The sequence below is a fragment of the Ctenopharyngodon idella genome, chromosome 1, assembly GCF_019924925.1.
Source record: "Ctenopharyngodon idella isolate HZGC_01 chromosome 1, HZGC01, whole genome shotgun sequence".
Lineage (NCBI taxonomy): Eukaryota > Metazoa > Chordata > Actinopteri > Cypriniformes > Xenocyprididae > Ctenopharyngodon > Ctenopharyngodon idella.
Window position 1 is genome coordinate 26,057,390 of NC_067220.1, and position 27,556 is coordinate 26,084,945.

At 35.5% G+C, this 27,556-nt stretch overlaps 3 protein-coding genes across 8 annotated transcripts; 2 read left to right on the forward strand and 1 right to left on the reverse strand.

Annotated features, from left to right (window-relative positions):
* Window positions 1-336: 336 nt before the first annotated feature.
* gemin8 (gem (nuclear organelle) associated protein 8) lies at window positions 337-4,462 on the reverse strand. The gene is made up of 4 exons (XM_051889837.1): window positions 4,349-4,462; window positions 4,077-4,118; window positions 3,204-3,597; window positions 337-1,300 (listed from the first exon to the last, which is right to left on the reverse strand). Exons 2-4 carry the CDS (start codon window positions 4,077-4,079, stop codon window positions 1,044-1,046), a joined length of 654 nt encoding a protein of 217 aa, XP_051745797.1. The 5' UTR covers window positions 4,080-4,118; window positions 4,349-4,462; the 3' UTR covers window positions 337-1,043.
* On the forward strand, window positions 4,412-12,424 carry LOC127510243 (splicing factor U2AF 35 kDa subunit). Of its 6 annotated transcripts, none has more exons than XM_051889835.1 (10): window positions 4,412-4,535; window positions 4,765-4,912; window positions 5,018-5,147; window positions 5,565-5,652; window positions 7,172-7,238; window positions 10,351-10,400; window positions 11,102-11,152; window positions 11,368-11,501; window positions 11,933-12,025; window positions 12,119-12,424. In XM_051889835.1, exons 3-10 carry the CDS (start codon window positions 5,104-5,106, stop codon window positions 12,234-12,236), a joined length of 645 nt encoding a protein of 214 aa, XP_051745795.1. In that variant the 5' UTR covers window positions 4,412-4,535; window positions 4,765-4,912; window positions 5,018-5,103; the 3' UTR covers window positions 12,237-12,424. The 6 variants fall into 6 exon arrangements, with proteins under 6 accessions (XP_051745795.1, XP_051745794.1, XP_051745792.1 ...); XM_051889834.1 differs by lacking the exon at window positions 7,172-7,238 and adding an exon at window positions 9,662-9,728 and having other exon boundaries at window positions 4,413-4,535; XM_051889832.1 differs by having other exon boundaries at window positions 4,419-4,535; window positions 11,102-11,200.
* A 574-nt stretch (window positions 12,425-12,998) lies between these two features.
* Window positions 12,999-25,827, forward strand: cbsa (cystathionine beta-synthase a). Its single transcript, XM_051889812.1, has 15 exons — window positions 12,999-13,134; window positions 16,319-16,577; window positions 17,288-17,394; window positions 17,653-17,787; window positions 18,190-18,269; window positions 18,353-18,557; window positions 19,276-19,367; window positions 19,650-19,775; window positions 20,941-21,025; window positions 21,190-21,295; window positions 22,846-22,923; window positions 23,740-23,874; window positions 24,072-24,180; window positions 24,266-24,350; window positions 25,202-25,827. Exons 2-15 carry the CDS (start codon window positions 16,336-16,338, stop codon window positions 25,330-25,332), a joined length of 1,716 nt encoding a protein of 571 aa, XP_051745772.1. The 5' UTR covers window positions 12,999-13,134; window positions 16,319-16,335; the 3' UTR covers window positions 25,333-25,827.
* Window positions 25,828-27,556: the final 1,729 nt, after the last annotated feature.

Genomic DNA, 27,556 nt, shown 5'->3' on the forward strand with positions numbered 1-27,556 from the left:
CTAATGATTAACATTATGTGAAGTACAGTAAAGTTCTTGACAAAAATAATGAGCAAAACATCAACCTCACTTAAAACGAAAAACAGAAAAAAAACAAAAAAACACACATTTTAATTAATTGTTTTAATTGATTTCGGAAGCAACCACATATAAACTTTTTTTACTTTTTGAACTTTATCAACATGCAGTAACTTAAGTGATGTTTGTAGCCACAAAATCAGAGGCTCTTCCCTCAAAATCTATTCAAAAGTGGTCACAGGAAACAGCAAAAACGGCAATCTTTTTAATTTGATCTCCTGAGATGGATGTTAAAAACAAGTGTAAATGGGCAAAAGATCTGTTGTTTGTTTTTTATTTGAAGAACTGTCCGATACGAGTATCATCTCTAAAACACAACAAGCATTAAATACACCATACAAACTGCCACACCCACACATATTTAAATGCAATACATTTATTAATCAATCAAATCTCAATTAACAATGCATTAAAAAAAGAGAATTCTGCATGTAAAAACTGCACCAGAGAATAAGCCAGCAAGCACGCTCTCAAGTGCTCATCTGAGATGCAAAAAGAAGAGACAGACAAAACACATTAACCAAAGACTGTGGGGGAGGCAATGACCTAGTTAGGGAGAAATGACTACATGAGAAGAACGGCACTGAAACCTAAGCAGTGTCTCCATCGTTTACATATATGAGAAACTTAAAGAAAATAGAACCGTGTCATCTGTGGATACCACTACATACAGACAAATGTACAGATACCTCAAAAGAAAGTGAGTGTAAATGACTTTTACTGATCATGTCTGAATATTTGAACCGAATTGGATATTTATTAAATGTACTCTCTGAGTGCTATATTTGTTTGTAAGGACCTAACAAGTGTTTGTGTTATAAATGAGAAAGGTATCAAATCAGCATCCTTGAGGACAACACTGCAGTACAGTCAGTACAACAGAATCCAAACAGTCTCTGATCAGTTCAGAAAACAGGTTCATCATCCTGTCATGTCAGGCATACTATTGATGGAGTCTGATCATCCTACAGGTTTAGTGGTATAACAGGCCAGTACTTGGGCTGCTTTTTGTCACAGTTGCGATCAAAGGTGAGCTGCATGGCTGTTTCCATCCCCTGAATCTTTGCTGCATCTTTACCATACAGCTTCTTCATTTCTGAGGTCCTCCTCTCTCCTGGACGCTCTGAGGGAGGCAGGCTGCTGCGCCAGGAAACTCTGTGTAAGTCTTGGTCAGCCAGTACATAAGAGTCATGCTGCTCTGCCTCCATCTGCTGTTGTTTCTCTACATAGCAGAGAAAGAAGTATTGTCATGACTAGGATCATTTAAAGGGATAGTTCACCCAAAAATGACATTTCTGTAATCATTTACTCACCCTTAATTCATTCTAAAACCTGTATAAATTTCTTTATTCTGCTGAACACAAAGGAAGATATTTTGAAGAATGTTTGTAACCAACCAGTTGTGAGGCACCATTGACTTCCATAGTATTTTTTTTCCCATACTATGGAAGTCGATGGTGCCCCACAACTGTCCTGTTACAAACATTCTTCAAAATATCTTAATAGCAGAACAAAAAATTTATACAGTTCATTAATGATGACAGAATTTTCATTTTTGGTTTTATATCAGACATTAAGTGGCAACCAAAGATAGTACCAAAATCATAAAGTAAACAAAAATGCCCTAAAAAAAAAAATAAATAAAAAAATAAAAAAAACACTGAAACTTCCTGAAACAGGAATAATACTAGGAAAACTGGCAACTTAGCAAAACTGGCAGCCACTAATTGTGGCTGGCACAAACATGCTTATTTTAAGTGAACCCTTATTTAATGTGGACTAGTTTGTATGTTTATTTCGTATTAAATTATTTTAAGACTTCTATTAGGTCCCCTTTTGAAGTTCACAAAGGCCCCCTTGTGGCCCCCATCCTCCTGCTTTAGAACTGTTTTAGACCTCATTAACTGGGTTTCCATCCAAACATGAAACGAATCTTTTCAAAGTTAAAAAAAAAAAAAAAAAAAAGAAAGAAAAAAAATCCAAATTAGCTGTTTCCATCAAGTTGTTCAAGCAGATTACGGTGGTATTGGTAACCAACAGTAAATGAAACACTGTGACCGAGCGTTCGTGAAGGGTTCGCCTAAACACTTAAGAATAAGAAAACAATAAACAAAAGCTGTCCAGACAAGTAACTTTTTTACCTGGACAAGCGAATGGCAGAATTTACTTGTCTGAAGGACAAGCACATAACAAGGCTTAAAGGGTTAGTTCACCCAAAAATGAAATTTCTGTCATTAAGTACTCACTCTCATGTCATACCAAACCCATAAGACCTTTGTTCATCTTCAGAACACAAATTAAGGTATTTTTGATGAAATCCAAGAGGTTTTTTATCCCCCATAGAAAGCAACATAATTACTGTCATTTAAGGTCCAGAAAAGTAGTAAAGACATTGTTAAAATAGTTAACGTGACAAAAGTGGTTCAAGCTTAATGTTATGAAGAGATGAGAATACTTTTTGTGCGCAAAAACAAAACAAAAATAACGACTTTATTCAACAAATTCGTCTCTCCCATGTCATTCACCTATGCTATTTACATTCAGCGTTTACAGGTTCTACGTCAGAACGCCGGCTCAGTATACCATCAGTTCAGTATTCAACAATGAATAATCCCACAATTATTAAAATGAATTATTAGGGCGCATCTCTCCTTTAAGCAGGCTTAGTGAGTAAAACAGATGGCCAGGGTGCAGAGACTGCATGACAGTGGGGACATTCTGGTATAATGAACCTGGCACAACACTACTGCTCCTCTCAAGCTCTCATCCATCAGTTCCTCACATAAAAGAAACATCTAAGCAAATCAAATTTGAGAAGAGAAGACTTTGGGTTTTCTGTATCTTCAGTCTGTTTTTCTAATATTTTGCAATATTTTCTAATTTTCACAAATTGTTGCTGCCTTCTTGACCAGGTCACTCTTGTAAAGGAGATTTTTATTATATCAATGAGTTTTCAACCTTGGTAAATAAATGATAAAGGATATCCTTTGTAAAGCAACCTTTAGATCCTCAAAGGCACCACATAAACATTAATTATTATTATTATTATTCAATAATGTAGCTCAAAAGAGAGGACCCATAGTCAGTTTTAATAAAAGTTTCCACATATGCTGTTAAACACTTACTGAGCTCCTGCCTGTGTCGCTCTGTCTGGGCAAAGTATTGTCGCAGCTCTTCCGAGATGTCCATGTTGCTGATGTCACACTCAATCTGGCTCTCATCCGAACTCTCCTCCTCCATCTCACTGTCTGAATCGGTGACCTCATTCTCCCTTTTTTCTTCTCTACCGGTCGCTCCATCTCTGTGATTGTTCCTCCATCTCTCATCTGCATGCCAGTCTGAGTAGCGCTGCATGGCAGGGGGGTACATGGAATACAGTGCCTGGAAGTAGCCAACCTCCAAAGCTTTCCTGTATGCCCGCTTGTGCCTCTGGTGCCAGTTCATGGCCTGCTGGTAGTGCTGCCAATAGCGGGCATAAACTGGATGGGCATACCACACCTCCCCATCACCCTGACTGGCCTGTAACATAACAAATGCTGTTAATGTTGACTTCTTATGAGTATACAGAGTTCTTGGAATGGTCACTCTGTGTTAAATTTAGAACCAATCATACAGCCTTGAATGACTGTATCATAATATTGATGAAATTCTGAAAAACTTTACAATAAGGTCTTATTTGATAAAATTGGTTAATCCATTAACTAGCATGAACGAACAATAAACAATATATTTTTTGCAGCACTTAACCTTTGTTAATGTTAGTTAATGTTAGTTAAACATTCATGTTAGTTCACAGTGCATTAACTAATGTTAACATATACAACTTTTAATAATGTATAAGTAAATGCTGAGATTAACATTAGATTAATAAATGTTGTATAAGTATTGTTCATTGTTAGTGTCATGTTAACTAATGTAGTTAACTAATAACAAATGCAACCTTATTATAAAGTGTTACCTGAGATACTAGTAACAGAACACATAAGTGTAAGACGTACCATTATGAAGCGGCGACTAGTTAATGGAATCTATTTCTGTACCTGTTAATGAGAAAGGTTTATTTCAATCACGAGTAAACATTTATGTATTCATATGCAGCAGTGGATAGGAAGTGAATAATTTAGCGATAATACATGTAAATGAAGTACGTTATCTAGTAATTTCAAAGAAAGGAGCAGGAGTACTCTTTAAACAACAACATGCGTACTATAACCAATAATTAAACGTATTATACATTAAAACGACAGCATAGTTTAGTTGCACTTCTCACCACTCATACCGTCCCCTAACATGAGCGTCAGTAGAATCAGAGATTGTTTTAAGGAGGAGATGGCAGTCTTTCGCGACTCGACCACGTGCCCCTTGTAAGCCAATCATATTCTAAGACCCTGGCGCCATCTAAGAGCTTGACTACAGTCAGCGATCGTTGGCAGAGAGTAACAGAAAACTATTCAATTGTACAGGCATTAATCTCCTCTCATGTCATTGTGTAATACTGTGTAGTCTATCTAGAAAATGTATTTATTTATTTTTCATTTTGTTAAAACTCTTTATACATGGTTATATAGTTCATGTACTTGCTATTCTATAAAAACCATTGGCAGAGTGTGGATAGTGCCTAAATAATTCATAAATCATAACATAATCGTACTGAGGCATCTCCTTTACTAACTTCCACTGAAACAGAACAGCATCGGGTCTCCTGTTTGGATCTCGCTGTGCATTGCTGAGCAAGATTGAAGGCTCCCGTGTGTGGCAGTGGCTCTGGTAACATCTATCATGCTTTCAGTAGGTGTAGAAGAAAAACAACTGACAAATTAAGAGACATTTTAATGTAAGTGCAAATAAGATTGGATTATAGTAATAAATTGACGACTGAGCAGATGGATGGTTTCTGAATAATGTTGAGCAATAATGTTATTTCTCGTGACATCTACAGGTGGACATGTGTGCGCGCTCGCGAAGCCGGAAGTTCAGTCATAATGACGTAGATCGCAGATTCGTAGCCGAATTGGGCCGTTCGAGATGGCGGAGTATCTTGCGTCCATTTTTGGTACAGAAAAAGACAAGTAAGCTATATTGAATTATTTTGTTCCAGCAGTGCAGTATTAATTAATTTGTAATATAACACACTTATACGAACTGTCTGCTGAGTGTTTGCATACGTACTGAACACAAAACAATGTTTTTGTGTGAGACATAAAGCATCCGCAGTGCTCATGCTGCAGGTTAAAGCAGTGAAACCAGACACTGGCGCCAATTTCATAAAGCGTTCTTTAAATAAATATCTGATGTACAAACAACATTCATTGAATGGAAAAAATTGGTTTATGTAGGGTTTCAATAATTGGGATTGAAATATGAATATATGTGTCTTTTATAATGTTAGAATCTGACACTGTCTGATCTTGTTACATTTATGTCATTGTCGATACATACATGTACGTGTCACAGTTTAAACAGTCTGTCCCTTTTCTTATTTCCAGGGTCAATTGCTCATTTTATTTCAAAATTGGAGCTTGTCGTCATGGAGATCGGTGCTCTAGATTACACAATAAACCAACTTTCAGTCAGGTATGTTTACACCTCAAACTTTACTTTTTTATGTGTTAGTTTTCACCTCTGTAGAATTGTTTTTGTTATGTTTAAAGTGAAACAATACTTTATTTGTTTCCAATGTAGAATGTTAGTATGAAAGAAATATATATTTGAATTTTGTGTTACATTTACATTACATTAAATATGTAAATTAATTAAAAAATTACTCTCACAGGGCCGTTTCTAGCCATAGAGGAACTAGGCGATTGCCATGGGGCCACCAGCTGGAGGAGGCCCCAATGAGTGCCTCAACCACTTTAATTTTAGCAAAAATTCACCATGTGTTAAGTTAAGCAGCTGAATATTGGTATTAAATAGTTTTATAGTTTTTAAATATTATTTTAAAAAAAAATTGTTTTGTTCACAGAATTATAAGGAAAGGTTTACTAAATGCATATTTGTGTAACGAAAGGCATTAGTAGCCTATGTGATTTGTTTTTTTATTAATTTAATTTACAGACCCCCGGTTTCACAGACAAGGCTTAAGCTAGTCCTAGACTAAAATGCATGTTTGAGCTGTTTCAACTGCAACAAAGCAACTTGCACTGACAAATCTTAAAATATGCCAGTGTTAATGTTTTGTCTCAACATGCGCACCAGTAAAGTTTTTTTCTAGGGTACGTTTATAAAAGCTACTTAAATGTCCTAATTGAACTAAGGCCTAATCCTGGCTTAATCTAAGCCCTGTCTGTGAAACCAGGCCTTAGAATGTCAAGTAATATTACAAAACAATAATTTAATATTGGGCTAATTTGAGTGTTATAATATTGCATGTTTACATTTCATTGAAAAATAATAGGCTATTTTTGCATTACTGAAAGTGAAAAAACCAATGAGGATCTTGCCTAGCATGCGAAAATGGTCAGAAACGGCCCTGCTCACAGTCATTTCTTGGCACACTTTTGATGCAAAGTTCAGTTTAACTGAAAGTAGCCCTGTATTTGCATGTTCAATTTTACATGTATGTTGCTCTTGGTATTTGATATAGTGCTGCATTGTAATGTAACTGACACGTAATCAATTTTACTTTGCAGACTGCCTTTCAGTCACGCAACACATTCATGACATTTGATGTACAGAGTAATTTGTAGTTCATAATTCATTCATGGTTTCAGAAGCGTTTAGGACTGTTTTGTCTTAAAGCGCCTGAGATCTGATCTATGAGTGTTGGGAAATCTATTGTAGTATCTCAGACTTACCAAAGGAAGTGCATCTTGGCTTAATAATAAGATGACTATATCATCTAAATGGTCTGCTTTTTACCAGGCTTTTTTTTTGCCACAACAATTCCTCTCCAGTACACTGGTTGTAGTCAGCAGGATGTTTTCTGTTTTGTTTTGTTTTTTTGGGGGGTGAATAGTGGTCCTTCCAAATTTCAGTCTATTGGATGCACAAAGACAACTGCCTCAGCCGTTTGCATGTGCAGCTCTTTTTTTTTTTTTAAATAGCCAATTGGGAATTATTTATATACATATTTTAATTTCTCCCTTTGCAGACCATCTTGATTCAAAACATCTACCGTAACCCCCAAAACAGTGCACAGACGGCCGACGCCTCTCGCTGTAAGTCCCGCTTTTCCATGAGATAATGCTAGCTTGTGGGGTAAGCAAGAAATCCCCATTTTAATCACAGAAAAATGAGATAAAACTCTTGCAGTGTTGATGAAGAGGCAGCCTCAGCACTGATCCTCTGGACCACTACTGTACTTTAGTACATTACACACAAAAGTAAAACCTTATTGTAAACCTCAGTGCTATTTCTATCAAACAGTAATTGTGTTTTAGATTTGCTGTTTTGTCCCTTAATATGCGAATGTCCAGGCAAGTGTTTGATGCCCCTTTTCCACCGACATGATTCCCATTTTTTAACATTTTTATACGTTTCCACAAAAGAAAATGCAGTTTTGGTTTAGAAAAACTGGTACTGCACCATCCTTAAAAACTTTCTGATCTGGAACCAGAGGTCTCATTATTAAAGTGCATAGAATGATCCTAAACCTGAACGTACAACAATTTCCTAAATAATCCTATGAATGATTTATTTCACAAATATCCCTTTATAGTTCAGAAGAAGTATGGCACTCATCATCAAGCATATATACAGTGTTTCCCATTAATTACCTAGACGGTGGCAGCCCTGCTATAGTCTAATCTATAAAACTTGATTATTATTATATTCAAATTGGTTTTGCTTCCTAAAAACACCAGTGTAAGTGTAATGTGGGCTACACTATATCACAACCAAAGAGAGGTTTGAGTCCACTAAGTCCAGGTACAAATCAATCCAAATACTTTTTACTCTGTTCAATTTGGTCACTGAAATTGGGTTTAGGCTCTTAATATTTCTCTCAAAAAGTGCACCAGATGCATTTAACTTCGAAATGTACAAAATTTTCTTTCTGTGGACCCCCATAGAGACCATCATTTTTTCAGGAAGTCATTATAATTAAAGGATTAACTCACTTTAAAATGAAAAATATCCATATTTAACAAGTTATGAAGTAAAATATCTAGCTTCTGCCAGACCGCCTTCCGTATTCAACTTACGAAGAAAGTGTAAATATCTCACAGTTCAAAACGCTTACGCTACGTCCTATGGCTTCCCTTTTCAAATTACGGAAAAAACGTAGCTGACGTTGCGTAAGCATTTTGAACTGCAAAATGTTACACTTTTTTTCTTCCCAAGTTGAATACGGAAAGCGGTTATTTATAAATATAACTCCGATTGTGTTCTTCAGAAAGAAGAAAGTCATATACACCTAGGATGGCTTGAGGGTGAGTAAAGCTTGGGGTAATTTTCATTTTAAAGTGAACTAATCCTTTAATGAATTAATTTGTTTGACATAATTTATTACAAAGCAGCTGCTCATTTGTGCATATGCTTATATTAATGCATATTGTGATTGTCTATTTAACTTTACATTTTTATATTTACATTTTAATAAACAATGTTGGACTTGGACTATATTAATTCCTGGTATACATGGATGCAAAAAGTTATACACATACTCTTCAGTTGCCGAAGGCATACGAATACGTCATTTTTTGCCTTTATAAATCCTGATTTGTTCCTCACTTTTGATGTAGGATGAAATCCATGGAATTTAGGATAAATGCGTGTTTTATAAATGAGGCCCCAGGAACCAATTACATCAGGGAGCCACAGGCAGGGAAAATGTTTTCTCATTAGGTAAAGTTTCCTAAACAACAACAAAAACATCAATAAGTTGTCTAGCTACTGCGTTAATGCTCGCGGTATGTAGCAGCTTGTAATTGTGCATGCAATAAATAAACAAAAATGTCTGATAGCAAAAGCGTTCAGCAGTGATTTGCGTAGGTGACGTGTGCTGTAATTGCAATATGTTCTTCTACAGAGATACAAGAGAAATTAGAGAGCTTGCAAAAAACAAAACAAAAAAAACAAAGAGTAGGAGTTATGGACAGAAATGCTGAATGCCCAGCCATATAAGACCCATTTCGTCACATTTGACTTTTGGGCTAGTTTGTGACAGGCTCCCAGATTGCACGAAAACCAGCAACATATTGATGGAAAAGGGGTAAAAGAGGTGATGGGTTTGTGTTGATTCCTGCCTAGCAGAGCTGATTTTTTTGTTTAATGTCAAGGTAAGTATGAGTGCAGACTCCAGTGCCACTCATATTTATTTCCCTCCAGAAAAGGACTCAGTACTTTGAAAAAAGCAGATGTCTTGGCCCTTGTTTAAAATGTTTTAAATAAGCTGTATATATTTACATTATTGTTTACAGAAGATACTCTTCTGCTTCATCAAAGACCTGAGACCTTTACGTACAGGTTCTCTTTTCATTTTGGAAGGATCTCTGACCTGTCCTGCTGACCCCACTCTTCCCAATTCACTTGTTTTCATTAATTGCCTAATTTATAATGTTGATATCCCATGTGGTCTATAGACCTGGATGCTAAACAGTCTTAGAGTTTGTTTTTCAAAAATGCACATTTTGTATTTCAGACTATTGTCCTCATGAACATATACCGTAACCCTCAAAACTCTGCCCAGTCTGCTGATGGTTTACACTGTAAGTTGTCCCCCCACTTGCTTGCAGGAGTCTGCGGCATTGATTATTTCTTTACGACTGGCACATATCAAAAGCATCCATAACAATGTGCAATTATTTAGTCCCTTTTCAGAAAATGCACTTTTCACAAATACTTCTAAAATACTGTGGTTATTGTTCCATGGCCGTATGTTTAGACGTATAATGAAGGTGTATTTTGTTCAGGATTTAGATTTTGCAGACACTTTATATCCCCAAGTATACAACACACTTAAAAACATTTGCTTGGGAATTTTATGAGTAATGTATAACAGTGAAACCTATAATCAGATGTAAAGTTGTTTATCAAGGGAACAAACTTGTCTTTGACCTATATTATGATTAATGAAAAACTAACAAATACAAAGGCTTACTGTGCCTGACATGAATTTGCTTCCTCTCTGAATTCTCAGTTCAAAATGTTAATAAAAGTAATAAATAAATGTCATAGTAAATTCAATATCAAGTCTGATGATCAACAGATCATATATTATTATGTAATTATTTCTTATTTGCATGCTATATATGGGGGCTATATATCAAAATATCTTGCTCTCTGATACACTTTGCTGTGTTCTAATTGTATTTTAAAAATTGTTGCTAGGTGCTGTTAGTGATGTGGAAATGCAGGAACATTATGATGAGTTTTTTGAGGTGAGTTCTCATCATGGGTGAGCTTTTTGGCTTTATTAGACCAGTGGACCTGATTTAGAATTGACTTGATGTTCCAAGGGTCAAAATCCCACACATAAGTAAACAAACACATTTAATATTAATGTGCACATCTAACATCTCCTTAATGCGATGTCCCAACAAGGACAAGGCTAATATTTACACTTAGATGAAGCCATTAAAAGCCATGCTGGTTGGGTGATGGAGAAGACCTGGCAACACAAGGTTTTTAGTTGTAGAGCTCTGAGTGGTGTATTTTACAGTAGGTCTTCCTTATTATTTTTTTTTTTTTTTTTTTTTTTTTTCCAAAAATCTTTTTACATAAAACATTTTTTAAATTATTTTGTCAACATTCTTATGTTGTTTATAATATATTTTATAATACTTCGTAATACTTGATAAGAATCAGTAGTTAAATGAAAGTGAGAGTTCACCCAAAAATAAATTGTAATCGTTTACTCACACTCATGTCCTTCCAAAACTGGAAAAAGAAAGACTTTATTTCTTCTGTGGAACAAAAAAAGACTTTTTAAAGAATGTTAGATATTTTCTGTTAGATATCTACAAAGAAGAAAGTAACTCATACAGGTTTAAATGATGGCAAAATTTATTTTTTGAATGAACTATCCCTTGAAGTAGTTACTCCTATATTTTGTAATGCTCATTGTTTATGATTTCAACAGGAAGTCTTTACAGAAATGGAGGAGAAATATGGAGAGGTCGAGGAGATGAATGTGTGTGATAACCTTGGTGATCATTTGGTTGGAAATGTTTATGTGAAGGTAGACTTGAAAATGTGTTTATTAATGTTTTTTGTGACATTTTCTTGAATTAAGGGGCCACTTTATAGAACATTTAATTTCAGTATTTCGTATGGAACTGTAACAGCCTGCGTTCAAATTAGGCTAGGAAACGTTAAACCATTTATTCTGTTTTATTGTCTGAACAGTTTCGGCGGGAAGAGGATGCTGAAAAGGCTGTATTGGACTTGAATAATCGCTGGTTTAATGGCCAGCCGATACATGCAGAGCTTTCTCCAGTTACAGACTTCAGAGAAGCCTGCTGCAGACAATATGAAATGGGGTCAGTGTCTCACAAAACATTTTACTATAATACGTCACTTTTTAAGGCATGACTGATTGAATCTTTTTAAGACTGTGTGTGTATGTTGGGGGGTGGGGTGTCTTTATTAATTAAATAATTCATAATTAAAGCATTTAAGGGAAAATGGAACTGTAACAGAACTACAATTTTCACAAAGCAATCAACTTGAACTTTTTGCAAATATATTTTAAAATATACTCTTATCCGCGTCAATGTCTATGATGGTTGTGGTCCTGTTGTCATTCTCTCACTTTATGTGCCTAAGTGGGTACCTTAGTGATGTAACCCTAATACTAGTGTTTTCCTCAACAGTAAAAGCAAAACTGTCTACATGAATTCCATGAAATGGGAAAAAAAGAGGTTTTATGCTCTAATAACAATGTTTTGTGCTCTACTTCGTCTCACCACAGGGAGTGCACTAGAGGCGGTTTCTGTAATTTCATGCACTTGAAACCCATTTCTCGAGAACTGAGGAGAGAGCTTTATGGACGTCGTAGGAAAAGGTACTGAAAACCTTCTTTATCAAAGACCAGACCAGTCCCTTTAATTGTAGTTGGCATTTTTGTTGTAACAGAAATGAATTTTCTTTCCATTAGACATCGTTCTCGGTCAAGGTCTCGTGAAAGACGTTCTCGTTCACGGGATCGTAGCCGTGGAGGTCGTGAACGTGAGAGGAGGAGATCAAGAGATCGGGAACGTTCTGGAAGATTTTGAGCCATGACACAGTTTTGATGCCTATGTTTTATTGTCTTCAATCAATGACCAGCACTTGTTTGAAACATCAGATGTCATCTTGTTACATGCTTGAAGCCCTTTTGTTTGTCCCTTTGTGTTTCTTTACATTTTTTTAAGTGTACAATTATAAATTTTGTTTCTCAATAAAAGTGAATTTTTATAAATTGTCTCTGTCACAAGTTTACTGTTTATATGTTTTGGACTGTTAAAAGCTTAGTCATCATTATTCAGTCCTGCAGGCCATCAGTGAAATGTTGTGGGTGTGAAGGGATGTGTCACACTGAAGTTCATTATTCATTGGTTATGTGTTTGTCCATAAAATGCAGTGGTATCAGTTTGGAGACAATAGCACTACATCAAGGTCAGGAAGTATGTTTGTTTTTGTAGTATAGGTATGGATAGTGTTGCAAATCATGAGTGTATCGTAAAAAAAAAAAAAAAGTCATTATTGTATTATCTCAAACATCATAAAACCTGCTGCCACGATTCATGGTGACAGTAGCTAGAATGCATCACATTTTAATAAAAAAAAAAAAAAAAACGTAAGTTTTGTCAATTTATCATTCTCACGTGAGAGAAGTTTGCCTTAAAATGTAAGATATTTTACATTTCAGGTGTTTTCAAACACAAAGCTACCTTGTGTAATAAGTTGTTTCCAAATGTTTCACTCAAGATGTTTGTATAAAATGTTGGACATGTCCCAGCTTCTGATAGGAGAGCAAACGACAGACGCCCTCCTTCCAGCCAATCAGATTGAGCGCCAACACATGGCCAATTCCCAAATAAGTGATCAACCCACGTTCATATAAATGACGTGACACAGGTACTTCTGTATGTACAGCTGTTAAAGTGGACGATCGGCGCACTTATCAGCAAGGTAAATGTGTATTTTATTCGTTGGATAGCTGTAGTAGACTTGTGCAATATTCCATCAGCGATATATTTGTGACAAAGAGACAGAAAATAAAGTTTATATATTTGTGAATATAATTTAATGTATATTAAAATTCTGTTTAAATATTAGGGTTTGTTTGTTTTTATTAGTATGTAATTATCAAAATCCCTTGTGCTTAGCAGACCAGGAAATGAGATTTGATAATAACTGCGAAAATTTCTTTATAACACAGTACGCCAGTTCCATCAAAACCGACAGTGTTTTACGAATTCACTAAAATAGATAGTCTGATGATAAATCACAAAAACGGTCACAATTATTAAAGGTTTTTTTTTTTTTTTTTTTTTTTTTTTTTTTGCAGGTAGCCTACATGAATGGCTGCCTCGTGCTCGAACAGATTTGTATTTAAAGTTTTTTTTTTTTTTTTTCTGCAAGTCCTATAGGAGTGTTTTGTGGAAAGAGAGCATATGCAAGAAACTCTGCCTGGATGGGGTCTGAAGTGAAAGTTTTTAGTTGAAAGAGTTACTAGGCTTATTTCTTAGAGCACATGGACACACATTAAACTTCCCCATACTCGTCGCTCGTGCGTCTTAGGTTGCCAGGTTTGTGTGACAAAAACAGCCCTGTGACATAAAATGGATTTAGGATTTTTTTTTTTTTTACATAGTAGCAAAAAACAATACATTATTGTTATTAGTCTTTACACAATATTTCCATACAGGGCAGGCATGGATTATATATACAGAACACTTTTTTTTTTTTTTTTTTTAATTAATTAATGTGTCTATTTCTGCTGACACACTTATGTAAATATTGTAATAATAAGCACGACTAATATTTCCATTAATCATAGTATCCAGTATACATGTTTAGACTAGCAGAATATTGGCTTTTGGTTGAACCATTAAAAAAAAAAAAAAAAAAAAAAATCACTTAATTGAAAATTTGTGCTCTTTAAAAATAGAGGAAGGCTGCACATTTGGCAACCCTAGTCCTGTAGTGTCCTATTCTGGGATACCCATGCAGTACAATTTTGATCAAGCATAATGGAAGATGTTCGATAATGCTAATGTTCAGTAATTTCTGTTTAACATTTTGAGAGAGGAATATTCATATATGGGTGCCAGTTCATGTTTGAAAGTGATTCTACACGCTTCCTCCCAACCATTCTTTCACGGTTTGAGCCTTATGAATCTTGACATTGTCATCCTGAAATATGGCCATGATGTGTGATCCTACTACCTGTTTGTTTAAGAAATGAAAAACTACACACTCCATCAATTAGGATTAGAAGAACTGTTGCCAAACATACAACATGCTAGAAACATAAATCCAAACAGCATCTTTTTTCTTTTTGGCTGAGCAGTGTATATGAATATGACCTGAAACTTACTGCACTTTTGTGTGAATGGGTCAACCTCAAACACATTTTTTTCTGGACACACAAGACCATGTTAGCTTGCATGCATTGTATTGTGGTCATTTCGCATTAAAGCAGTCAAGCATGCTTTTCATCTTGGAGATGCTTAAGTTTTAACAGCTGGTATATTATATGCATGGCTTGTTGGGTTATCTATTAATCGTTCTCATACTCTGGAATTACCTGATGGTTAAGCTCTGTGTATTCAAGAGGTCAGATTTGTTTGGTATTTTCTAATTTCAAAGAAGTTCATGCTATAAACTGTTATAATTATCTGGGGAATTAGAGTGTATCAACATGGCCTGTACCCCTTAAAGGCTGAAATCATCATGGCATTGTGGTGATGTTGCTTGATTAAAGTGATATAGGCCCTGTTTACACCTAGTATTAAGATGCGTTTTGGTTGATCGTTTCACAATTGAATGACGCTACATGGGGTTTAAAACGTTTTGAGCTTGTCCATTTTTGCACTCACAGTGTTCGGTGTTGTCTTGCGGCTATTAAAGCAGAAACGAAAGCTGCTGCTTTCTGTGTGTTTTTCCATCATTTTGCCTATTTAAAATACCCAGTCACGTTCATATGTAAATTGTGTGAGCTTATTTCGTCCATTAGATCAGGAGATCTGAAAAAGCCCATAGATTTACCTGCCCATAGACCTTCCCCTCAAAGAAATCAAGACAGAAGTAATTGAAAGTGAACAAAAGAGACGGATTAAAACAGCAGGTGTAGACGGGAATGTGTCTTTCTCATCTACTTATGATCCAATTGACCAAAACGCATCTTAATACCAGGTGTAAACAGGGCCATATAGAGTGGTGCAGGAATCACATATTTTTGTAGAGGCCAAAATCCTGAACCGAGTTCCGGTTCCACTGTTCCAAAGTCAGTAGTCTTTTTGATTGGGTTTTTGGTTAAATGAAGGTCTGTGGTTAACATAAGCTCAAGATATTTTCACATTTTATTCTACAACATAAAATACATCAGTAAAACCCCTTGTTTTGAAAAAGACAGTTGCTAATAAGTGGCTAAATGGGACTACAGAGGTTGTCAGGGAGATTAAATGTCATCACGTCGAACAGGAAAACTCATTTACTGACTAGTCCACTTTCACAGCCTTGTTGTTTTTATAATCGAGCTCTTGCAAACTATTCTTACTCAAACTTTTAGATTTTTTTTTTTTTTTTTTAAATAAAGACAAAAAGAGTTAGGAATAGTAAGGAAGCTTAGTGATGGTGGCATTCGTTTATAGCCTACGTTTAACTTTTTACTTCAGGTGATTGTATTTAGGTTTCAAAATTCAAAGTTGTGTTCATTTCTGAAGATTATCATGATGAATAAAATGTTGGCCACAGAGCTTATTTTCTGCAATAATCTAGAAACCAATGGAAAAGTCTTATTTGACTTACAAAAATACGTCATCACTGCATCAATCTGTTGCTTTCTTGTTAATTCTGTGGATTATGTACTTTATCATTGTGGGGTTTGATGTTTTGGTCATATTCCACAGCCTGGAAGTATGCCAGCTCCAAAGTCTTTGGACATTTGACTAAATAAATGGGTGATAATGTAGGAACTGTAACTACTTTTGATTAAGATTAAATTATCATGTCTCCATCATGTATCTTGCATATAATCACATTTATTATGTTCATTCCCCATGTAAAGACAGCAAAATCGCTTAATCTGCAATATGTAAAATCTATTGTGAACAAATTATCCTGGGTTAAACGTTAAAACTCTTCACAGGGAACTATAGAGAAATCATGCCTTCAGTCCCCTCCAACAAAGAGAACGACACCCCTGCCTGCCCTTTTGCTGGCAAGAAGACCACTGGCAAGAATGGCGTAGAGAACAAGTTGGTTTCGGATGCTGTAGACAGACCCCTGCAGCTGAATAGAGAAACTGGGGCCGCTGACTCAAAATGGATTCGTCCTGACGTGCCAAGCAGATGTACCTGGAAACTGGGAATGTCTCATGAAAATTCCCCTCACACATACTTTCCCAGGTGATGATCACTCACTTTGGCATTCTAACCTAAAATAACAAGATTTCTACTTTAAATCAAGTGACAGGGAAATAACAAGTGCTAAGAAGCCGAGCCTAACAAATCAAGCATTTATTTTTACTTCTCAGGAATACTTCCATATTAGGAAACTTATCAGCAAGATAAATGTGTTACATAAATGCATCCACTGTAATGGACTTTGCAATATTCAATAAGCAATATATTTGTTACAGGAAAAAAAAAAAAAAAAAAAAAAAAAAAAATATATATATATATATATATATATATATACACACACACACAAATTATATTTATATATATATATATATATATATATATATAAAATTATTTGTGTGTGTGTGTGTGATATCTCTATGGATATTTCAGGGAATATACATTTTTTAGGTTTTAGAACTGTGTCCACACAGTGAAGCAGATGCGCTTTCATGCATGTATTCATAAGCACACATAACTTTAATTATTTTTTGAGATATATAGAAACTATAATATTATTTCAAATATATATTCCTTTTATTATTGTTTTTAGTAACAGTCTCCTACTATATATTTTAACAGGCTCTAGATTTTAACCAGATGTCAAAGAACTCACAACAGAAATTTGACAGCATACTCCTTTAAGTGACTTTGAGTGTTTTTTGTTTGTTTGTTTGTTTGTTTGTTTGTTTGTTTGTTTGTTTTTACCTTTGGAGGGCAAAAGCTGAGAGCATTCTGCCCAACATCCTGGACAGGATTGGAGACACACCAATGGTCCGCATAAACAAGATCTCTAAGACTTTTGGACTAAAGTGTGAACTTTGTAAGTGATTAATTCATATTTTTTACTTTTAAAGTTGTAAATCAATTAAATTAAAAGTCAATACCATTTAATCACAGAAGGAGTGTTACAAATGAGAAACTTAACAAACTTGGAATCCTTGAAAGATAAAAAAAAAAATTGAAAGACAAGGGAGTATAATAAACATACACTTGTGTCAACTGAAGTAGTTTCCCCTGCTATGTGGCTTTAATGTTACATAAAACAGTCATTAAGTTCTGTTTGCATATGTGTCTGCAGTGGCCAAGTGTGAGTACTTTAATGCTGGTGGTAGTGTGAAGGACCGTATCAGTCTGCGTATGGTGGAGGATGCAGAAAGGGAAGGCATCCTCAAACCTGGAGACACCATTATAGAGCCCACCTCTGGAAATACAGGTAATCACACAGGGCAATTTATTACTTACAGTCTGATATTCTGTTTTGAGACTTGATGTTTTTTTTTTGAGACTTCATCTTATGTTACCTTTTTTCTACATTCCTATTGCATTGCTCAATGTTACAGTATGTTCTTTTCAAAATCTTCAACATTTGAACTTCGAACTCTAGTTCATAAATATGGTTAAAATATGAGAATTTTTATTTTGCTTCAGTCTTGGTGTCCATTGTAGTGGACATGAAAAAAATGTCTAATAAAAATGAGTTGGCACAACTTTTTTTTAAGACTCATTTCTACATTGCAGAAGAGAAAATATTAAGTGGGTAAAAAATTTTGCTCCGTAAAAAAAAAGAAGAAATTCAGGTCTGAAGGTCTTTAACAAATATGTGCATTCTATGCAGGTATTGGTCTTGCACTGGCTGCAGCAGTGAAGGGATATCGCTGCATAATTGTTATGCCTGAGAAAATGAGTATGGAAAAGGTAAGATTTATTAAAAAAAAATATTTTTCTTAGCCCACCAAGAATGTTAAATGTGATGAAGTTAAACAAGTGTCTCATCATAGGTTGACGTGTTGAGAGCTTTGGGTGCTGAGATAGTCCGAACTCCCACCAGTGCGCGGTTTGACTCCCCAGAGTCCCATGTGGGTGTGGCTTGGCGCTTGAAGAATGAAATTCCTAACTCACACATCCTGGATCAGTATCGCAATCCCAGTAACCCCCTGGCTCATTATGACACCACTGCTGAAGAGATTCTGGAGCAATGTGATGGTAGTAATTGTATAATTTCTCTCGCATTTTCTGTGGGACTTTCTATTGGATTGGCTGTGGGGGGTGGGGGTTGGGGGCTTGCAGCCATGTGAGGTTTTGCCACAGAGGCCCCTGAAAGCGCAGGGCCCGGTGCAGTCACATCAGTGGGATGGCCCTGTAAGTGCATAGTTAATTAATATTACTCAGTAGTCAATACTTAAATGTATAATTAATTACACTGAAACAAGGACACTTTAAAATAAAGTGTAACCGACATTTTGTTCTTCTTCGGAACATAAATAAAGATACTTTTAATAAAATCTGATAGATTTCTGTCCCTACATTGAACGTCTATTCACCCAAAACTATGATGATTCTAAAAATTCATAAAGAGATAGTAAAAGAAATTCATATGAATCGAATGGTTTAATCCAAGTCTTCTGAAGAGACACAATCGCTTGATCAACAGATTTAATTTAGGCTTTTTTTCATGTACATAGAGCACTCAAATTTGAGCCGTATACTTGCTTGACGCTTCTCTTCAGAAGACTTGGATTAAACCGCTCGATTCATATGGATTCATTTTACAATCTCTTTATGTCTCTCAGACTTCATTAAAAATATATTAATTTGTGTTTCTATGATGAATGACAGTCTTATGGGTTTGGAACAACATGAGAGTGAGTAACTGAGGTGAACTGTACCTTTAACTCTCTACCTGCCTTAACTGTGTCAACAGGAAAAGTAGATATGCTGGTGGCAGGAGCTGGCACAGGTGGCACCATTACTGGCGTTGCTCGCAAATTGAAGGAGAAATGCCCAAATGTTAAGGTAGACACTGATTGTCCCTGAAACCTGATGAACAGTAATTTTTTTTTTTTTTTTTAATTCACCTGTTTTGTTACAAAAAACAGAGTACTAGTTTATTTTAAAATGTCAAGAAGCCAGAAAAAGAATAACTGGAAGAGTAAACCACATCATGGGAATACCACCGAGTCTGCATGCATAAGAAGTCATATAAATTGCAGCTGTAAAAGTCACTAAGGCATAAAGTTACAAGACAACACTGAATATGAGTCTTCACTCATCTGAAGTCTGTCTGTGTTTTGCCAGATTGTTGCAGTGGACCCAGAGGGCTCGATCCTCGCTGAACCTGATGAGCTGAACCGGACTGATAAAACCCAGTATGAGGTGGAGGGCATCGGATATGACTTTATACCCACCGTCCTGGACAGATCTGTGAGTGACTCTACATAAGTGTTAGATTATGTAGTGTTATTCGAATATAAGTCTAATGTCCTTTAAAATTAATGTATTTGTCCATAATAGGGCTCTTCAACTGGTATCCTACAAGATCTTGACCATTTTTATGCAGCCCTCCAAATTATTTTAGTTAAAATCTCTGCACTGCTGCATACGTTAAAGCATTCTATGTGCAAAACCTAATGATGAGATCAACAGTGAGAGAGTCTTATCAGACGTGTTTATGTATAACTTGGAAAGAGACATAAAGATGAGGCACTGCAGTTGATAGTGGAACATCAAGAAAAAATTAAACCAATGATGAAAGCTCATCCTTCAAATTTAGACTTGCTGTTAAAACTTTACAATAAGGTTCCTTTTGTTAACATGTTAAATACTGTATAAAGAAGAAAAATAGATATTAATTTATTATTAATGTATTTTTATGTAAATTGACAGTTTTTTTTTACTAGATAGACAATTCTAATGTGTAAAGCTCTAAATAGTTAAACTGATCATTTATTTTTTATTTTCAAAGTAAAGTTTAACAAAATCTACTTGTTAGTTGAGGGTGAAGTCATGTTTGTTTTCCAACCAGTCATTTTTAAGGGATTCATAACCCTGTAAAGCCTGATATGAAATGGATTTTAAATGGATCTCTGTTTATTGAATCTTTATATATATATATATATATATATATATATAATTAATATTAAATTAATAATATTACATTTATGTATCAAATATAATACAGTAGGCTTTATGGGGTTAAAAAGCTTGATTACATACTTATTTGATTAATTTATTTTTCCTATTCAAATATTTATTAATATATAAATTAACACATTATCCAAGGTATTTAGTTTTGTTTTCGTTTAACATGTTACTTGCAGTAAAAGTTCTAAAATCAAATATTATACAAACTATAATCCCCTCATGTGTTCATCTGGATAATCTGACCCTGGAAAGGAGGAACCCTGTTCTGTGACATCCGAATGTTTGTTGCAATAGTCCACTCATTGGTTCCATTTGTTGCTATTTTGTCCTTCTACCAGTAGATAGCAGTAGAAGTATAGGGTTGGTTTACAGCATCCTATTGGTGGGAAGCAGTCATGTACAAATCATGCAGGACTACATTGAAACTCTTGTGTGTTTATTTCAGTTGGTTGACAAATGGTACAAATCCAACGACGAGGAATCATTCGCCATGGCCCGAATGCTTATAAGAGATGAAGGGCTGTTATGTGGTAAACACATTATCTTTTATTAAATTGCACCTTTATATAAATGTCTATGAATTTTTCAACATGTTAAATTGTGGCTTAATGTTTATGAGAAGTAATATCATTATTGTAGAAGGTATATGCTACATTGTTTTTGTTTATCAGTCTAATGCTCTGTTTCTTGTCAGGTGGTAGCTCAGGCACTGCCATAGCGGCTGCAGTTAAGTTTGCCAAAGAGCTGAAGGAGGGCCAGCGCTGTGTCGTGATTCTACCAGACTCGATTCGAAACTACATGTATTGAGAAGTCTGAGAAATTAATTTGAAGATTTGGCTGCAAGCTTATTCAGTTTCAGTTTGTTTCTTCAAGGGAACACAAACTGATAAATTTGACCTTAAAGGATTAGTTCACTTTAAAATGAACATTACCCCAAGCTTTACTCACCCTCAAGCCATCCTAAGTGTATTTGACTTTCTTCTTTCTAATGAACACAATCAGAGTTATATTAATAAATATCCTGACGCATCCAAGCTTTATAATGGCAGTGAACGGGACCAAGGAGTATGAAGCTGAAGAAAGTGCATCCATCCATCATAAACGTGTACTCCACATGGCTTCGAGGGGTTAATAAAGGCCTTCTGAAGTGAAGTGATGCGTTTGTGTAAGAAAAATATCCATATTTAACAAGTTATAAAGTAAAATATCTAGTTTCCGCTAGACTGCCTTCCGTATTCAACTTAGAAGAAAGTGCAAATGCCTCGCAGTTCAAAACGCTTACACTACATCCTACGCCTTCCCTATTCAAATTACGAAAAATAATTTGAATACGGAAGGAGTAGGACGTAGCATAAGCGTTTTGAACTGCGTGAGGCATTACACTTTCTTCTAAGTTGAATACGGAAGGCAGTCTAGCGGAAGCTAGATATTTTACTTTATAACTTGTTAAATATGGATATTTTTCTTACACAAACTAAGTTGAATACGGAAGGCGGTCTGATGGAAGCTAGATAGGAAATTTATTAAAGGTGCAGTATGTACAATTTGGGAGGATCTATTGACAGAAATGCAATATAATACACATAGCTATATTTTCAGTGGTGCATAAAAACCTTACATAATAAACCGTTATGTTTTTATTACCTTAGAATGAGCCATTTCTATCTCACACACCGTGGGTCCCCCCCATGTCAAGTCTACAGTAACCCTAAACGGACAAAGTGCTCTACAGGTCATGTTTTGTCACTATGTTCGTTGGTGTTTTTAGAGGCAGCTTGCATTGTCACTACGTTGAATACGCACGAAGTAGTAGTAGTAGTCGTCGTCTGGTTTATTAGAAGCAGAGACTGTTCTTTGTTAGCAGTAAGAAGAAACCTCATTGCTTCACTGGCTGATGTACTCTCTGCTGTCTCAGACGATGACATCTTTGTCGTATCAGCCAGACGGCCTCCATAGCTTCTCCGAAAGGGAGGTGTGCGAGGGGTGTGCGCCATTAGTTGCAGTTCGCAACTTCACCACTAGATGCTGCTAAAATGTACACATTGCACCTTTAATATAACTATGATTGTGTTCATCAGAAAGAAGAATGTCATATACACCTAGGATGGCTTGAGGGTGAGTAAAACTTGGGGTAATTTTCATTTTAAAGTGAACTAATCCTTTAAATGCACTTTTAAGTTGTTTTAGTTAAAAGCATCTGCCAAATGCATAAGTGTGTGTGTGTGTGTGTGTGTATATGTGTATATATATATATATATATATATATATATCTATATTATTATTTTATTTTTTTTTTTCAGTTTTTGATATGAATGCTAATCATTTTTTGTGTTTGAAATTTATTCTAAAGGTCCAAGTTCTTGAGTGATAAGTGGATGTTCCAGAAGGGCTTTCTGACGGTGGAGGACATCATGGTGAATAAACCTTGGTGAGGAGAGAATTGTTTTGTCAATTTAAGATTTAGTGGAGTGTATAGGTGAGACTAGGGCGATTTGTCATACTTTTTATTTGTTGAATATTCATTAGGGTATATTTATTTATTTATTTTAAGTTTAATTAAATTTCTCTATAGACATATAAATCACAATGTAAAAAACTTTTAAAAGATATTGAACATTTCCACCATCATTGCCACTTTTTTGACAACATGTCATAAAAACAGAACATGATCAGGACATCACACTATATGGGGTAAGTTGTTTCAGTGCATTTTATTTTATTAAACCGTAAAACGATTATTAAAAACACAAAATAATTAATGTAACAGCAAAATATGTACAATTTATTATACAAAAATATCAAACCATTAATTTGAATAACAAATATTGATATTACTAAATGTGTAACATTTTAAACACAACTTGCCCTTGTCCTTTGAACACTTTTTAACTTATGAGATAAAATCTGTCTCAGCTATGACCCATAACTGAGGTTTTATTTTGATGATATTGAAACATTTAGTTTACAGAAAAGAATTAATCTATAATCTCATTTAAAAGGGTTTTGAGCAGGTTGTTTGAAACCATAGAAAACACATTTCACTTTTTTTAGATATTGTGGATATGACAACTTCTCTGTTTGAAAGCTACAGTAGCACCATTTTTCACTATTTTAAATGTATACTTAATTTATTTACAATATACTTAATTTATATACAAAGTCTAGGTATTTAGAACCTGGGCAGCCTCTCATTTGTTTATGGTTCTGTGTTCATTCTTCATTTTTCTTCATAAATTTCTTCCAGGTGGTGGAATTTAAAATTGCAAAGTCTAAACCTCTCTGCTCCGCTTACTGTGCTGCCCACAGTCACATGCCAAAAAACTATTAAAATCTTGAAAGAAAAGGGCTTTGACCAGGCACCTGTCGTAAATGAAGCTGGGTGAGTGAAAATGCAACAAAGAACATTTTAATTTGTTAGAATAAATTCATATTACAATGGTGACAACCGCACCATAATTTTCACCAGTACCTATTGTATTAAAACATTTGTCAATGTAAATGAAGCTGGTTAAAACTGTATTACACCACAGTTGAGTGAGGACTGGGTTACAGTTGTGTTTGGCTTCCTCTCTGCAGGTTGATTCTGGGTATGGTGACCCTGGGAAACATGCTTGCTTCTGTACTTGCAGGAAAGGTCAAGCCCTCTGACCCTGTCAGCAAAGTGCTCTACAAACAGTTCAAGCAGGTGGGTCTTGTGCAGGACTTTGAGATAGGATGGTTTTTGCTCTATCAAACCATCTGACATTACTTTACCATTTTGCCTATTTTAGATTCGTCTAACTGACAATATGGGAAAGCTGTCTCGGATCTTGGAAACTGATCACTTTGCCCTGGTGGTCCATGAGCAGATTCAGTGTGAGTGTTTCTAATGGGCAGACATATTGAGTAATAATTCTTTATTGACTGGATAATGTGCTCTTATGTATTTTTTTTTTTTTAATACAAAACCGCATTAGCTATGCATGCAGTTTAACCCAGATGTAAGAAATTCTGATTTACGCTGCTTAAACTTTTGACTTTACATTAGTCTTCTTGTCAGGATTTGCAGACAACTCAAATACAGAACAACCAGAGAAACTCAAAAGATCTGTGACAAATAAAAGGCAATACAAAAACTGGGCAAAGACAAACCCAGACATCAGTCAACCATTACGCAAAGAAAATATATATGAATGATCAATATATTAAATTATTTAACGGTATATTTGAAAATATACAGAATATACAGAATTATATGGGAACGTGCAATATATGTACAAAACTTTATGAATATTACATGTAATGCTATTTTTGTCTTCATTTGTAAATATTTTCTATGTATCAATATATGGTCAATGCACATATTGCAGTATATTGAAAAATATAAGCACATGGAATACATGAATACAATAATACATGGAAATGTAATAGATCGCATTATATTTTGAAGTATATTCCCATATATTTTGTTCCGTAAGGGTAACTAGTAATATATGATTCCTCCTGTTGTGACCCCTTTAAAGGATTTTTCTTCCGTGTAAAAATGCTTTTGTCTTTTTGCTTTGACCTAGAATTGTGAATGCAGCCAAAGGCATTTTTTTAAACCCCGTATCTATGGGGTCTTATTCTCCTGACCCCATATAGCCCATATAGCCACTGAGAGGATGATGAGCAGTTTTTTTTTTTTTAATTGCTTCTTTTTTTCTTGTATTTTTTTTCTCTCTCAGATCTCACAGATGGATCCTCCACTCAAAAGCAAATGGTGTTTGGAGTGGTGACAGCCATTGATCTTCTCAACTTTGTCACTGCTCGAGAGAAAAGAGAGAGATCTATGTCTGAATCAACAGATGAATCCTGAAGGCATTTGAGCACTTCCTGCCTCAATCTGAATGTGATGCACTACAAAGAATCATACTTTAAAGTTATAGATATCGTATAGTTATTACATCTAAAACTTGGGCGGTAGGGTTGGGTGGGACTGCTTTTTACAATCATATTTTTTGCAATCTTTTTTGCATAGCCAATAATTATGTACAGGTTTACAAATGCATGTAAGCAAATTTACAGTGATGTTTAAAAGGAACAGAACAGGGTTTAAAATAAAAAAAAAAACAATTGCCAATGGTTGGTAAATTGAGTAAATTTACTGGCCAAAAATAGTTTGTACTGGCCTTGGCTGTGTATTTTGCATTGTTGTTATTCAATATATTTGTTTAAATTACTATGACAATGGAATTTGTGCTTTGTTTTCCTTGCATATTTCTGGCAAACACTGCTGACAAAAAGTCATTGTTTCACTGTGTCCTTTGACTTGTCATGTTGCAGTTCCTAATAAAAGTGTTGGCTAACTGGCTAGATTTTTTTTTTTCTTTTTCCTGTTTGCATTTGCTGCTAGCTTGCTTGGTGGTATTTTGTTCCCTGCATCAGATTTTTCCTCTGTCTTGGCTCAAAGGGTTAAACCAAATTTTTCAGGGTTTTGGTGTAGTAAAAATCAGCATCATTATTGTATGTTGTTTTTCAACTTGCTGTAATAGCTTTCTACTGTATTATTATTTTTTAAAGTTTGTATACTGGTATTATCAGCTTAAACATACTCACAGACATATTAGCAAACCCAAACAGAGTAGTATATTGCACAGATGAAATAATGGGACAATGCAGGTGAGTAAATGGCAGACAACTTGTGATTCTCTTTCTTGACAGGCAGGCGGTGAGTGGTAATGATGACTGAAGAATCTGGATGAAGCACACACCTCTGTCAAGCATGGTGAGTTTACACTTTTCCACAGTAATAGTCACAAAGACGAAGGCGATCAATGAAGGAGACATTCAGGATTTACAAGCTTCACCAACAAGTTAAGGTAAGGAGTCCGTTTGCACATTCAAGGCCAGACAATGAGTGACTGAGATGTGTGTGCTTTTATACTGGTGCCGAGTGCCGGGGGGTGAAAACTTTTGAACGGATGAAGATGTCCAAATTTTTCTTATTTTATTGAAATCTTTTTTTTTTTTTTTTTTCATTTAGTACTGCCCTTCGGAAGCAACAGAAGATACTTGCATGTTTCCCGGAAGACAAATTAAGTACAATTTACCTTGATCTTCAAATTCAAAAAGTTTTCACAGATTCTGCAAGTGGTTCCCATACTTTTTCATGCAACTGTAAAATAAAGAACATCTGATAGCCAATGAGAATGTGAAGGGGGCATTTTGGACTTCTAATTCATCCTAGCCAGCAGAGCGACAAAGGCAATTGCATCTTGTTTAAGAGTTGACAAGGATGGTACTGCGGGGCAAACTGTTGCAAACTGGGCAAAGCAGCAAGAGCATTTGGTTCAATTCTTTCCCCCGTAATAAATGATAAAGTTTCAAAAATATTGTTCCAGTAATTATAAAGTGAAAGGCAAAACCAAAACATACAAATCAGGTTTGCTGGAGTTTGCAATAAATCAACAAATAATGGATGAAGGCCATAAACAGCATCTAGACAGATTTTTTTTTTTTTTTTTTTTTTTTTTGAAGATACTGATGCTTGTAAGATACAGATGTTTGCACCTTCTCTCCAGGCCTAACATAAAATATCCTTTCACCTCAAGCTCTTGTAATAGTTCTGTTCATGGTACAGTCCACTGAGAAATGCTTTAGACAAAAGCTGCTGACTGAGCTGAAACCTGTCCAAAGATTACACCACCCATCCGGTGGCCTGGTCGCCCATCCTCACTCCATTGGCCGATGCACCCCTCCCATGGCTGGGGTCTGTTTGCCAAGGCTGTTGAGTATGTGGTATGGAAAAAGGGCCTTGCTGGTGGTTTACAGTTAAGCCTCACCAGCGTGCCAGGTGAAAGCCCCTGGGGATTACCCTAATGCTGCCCCACAGACCAGAGGGGAAGTCATCACGTCTAGGATCGGAATTATGGGTTGAAAGCTGCACTGGTCGGACATACAGTAGATGAGTTAAATATTCCACACCTAAAGCCTTTGTTAAGCCATTTCACTGTACAAGTGTGTGTGTGTGTGTCAGTGCACTTACTATATGCAGTATTAACTTATTTCCATGAAAAACAGCAGTTCTGCTACCAAAAAGT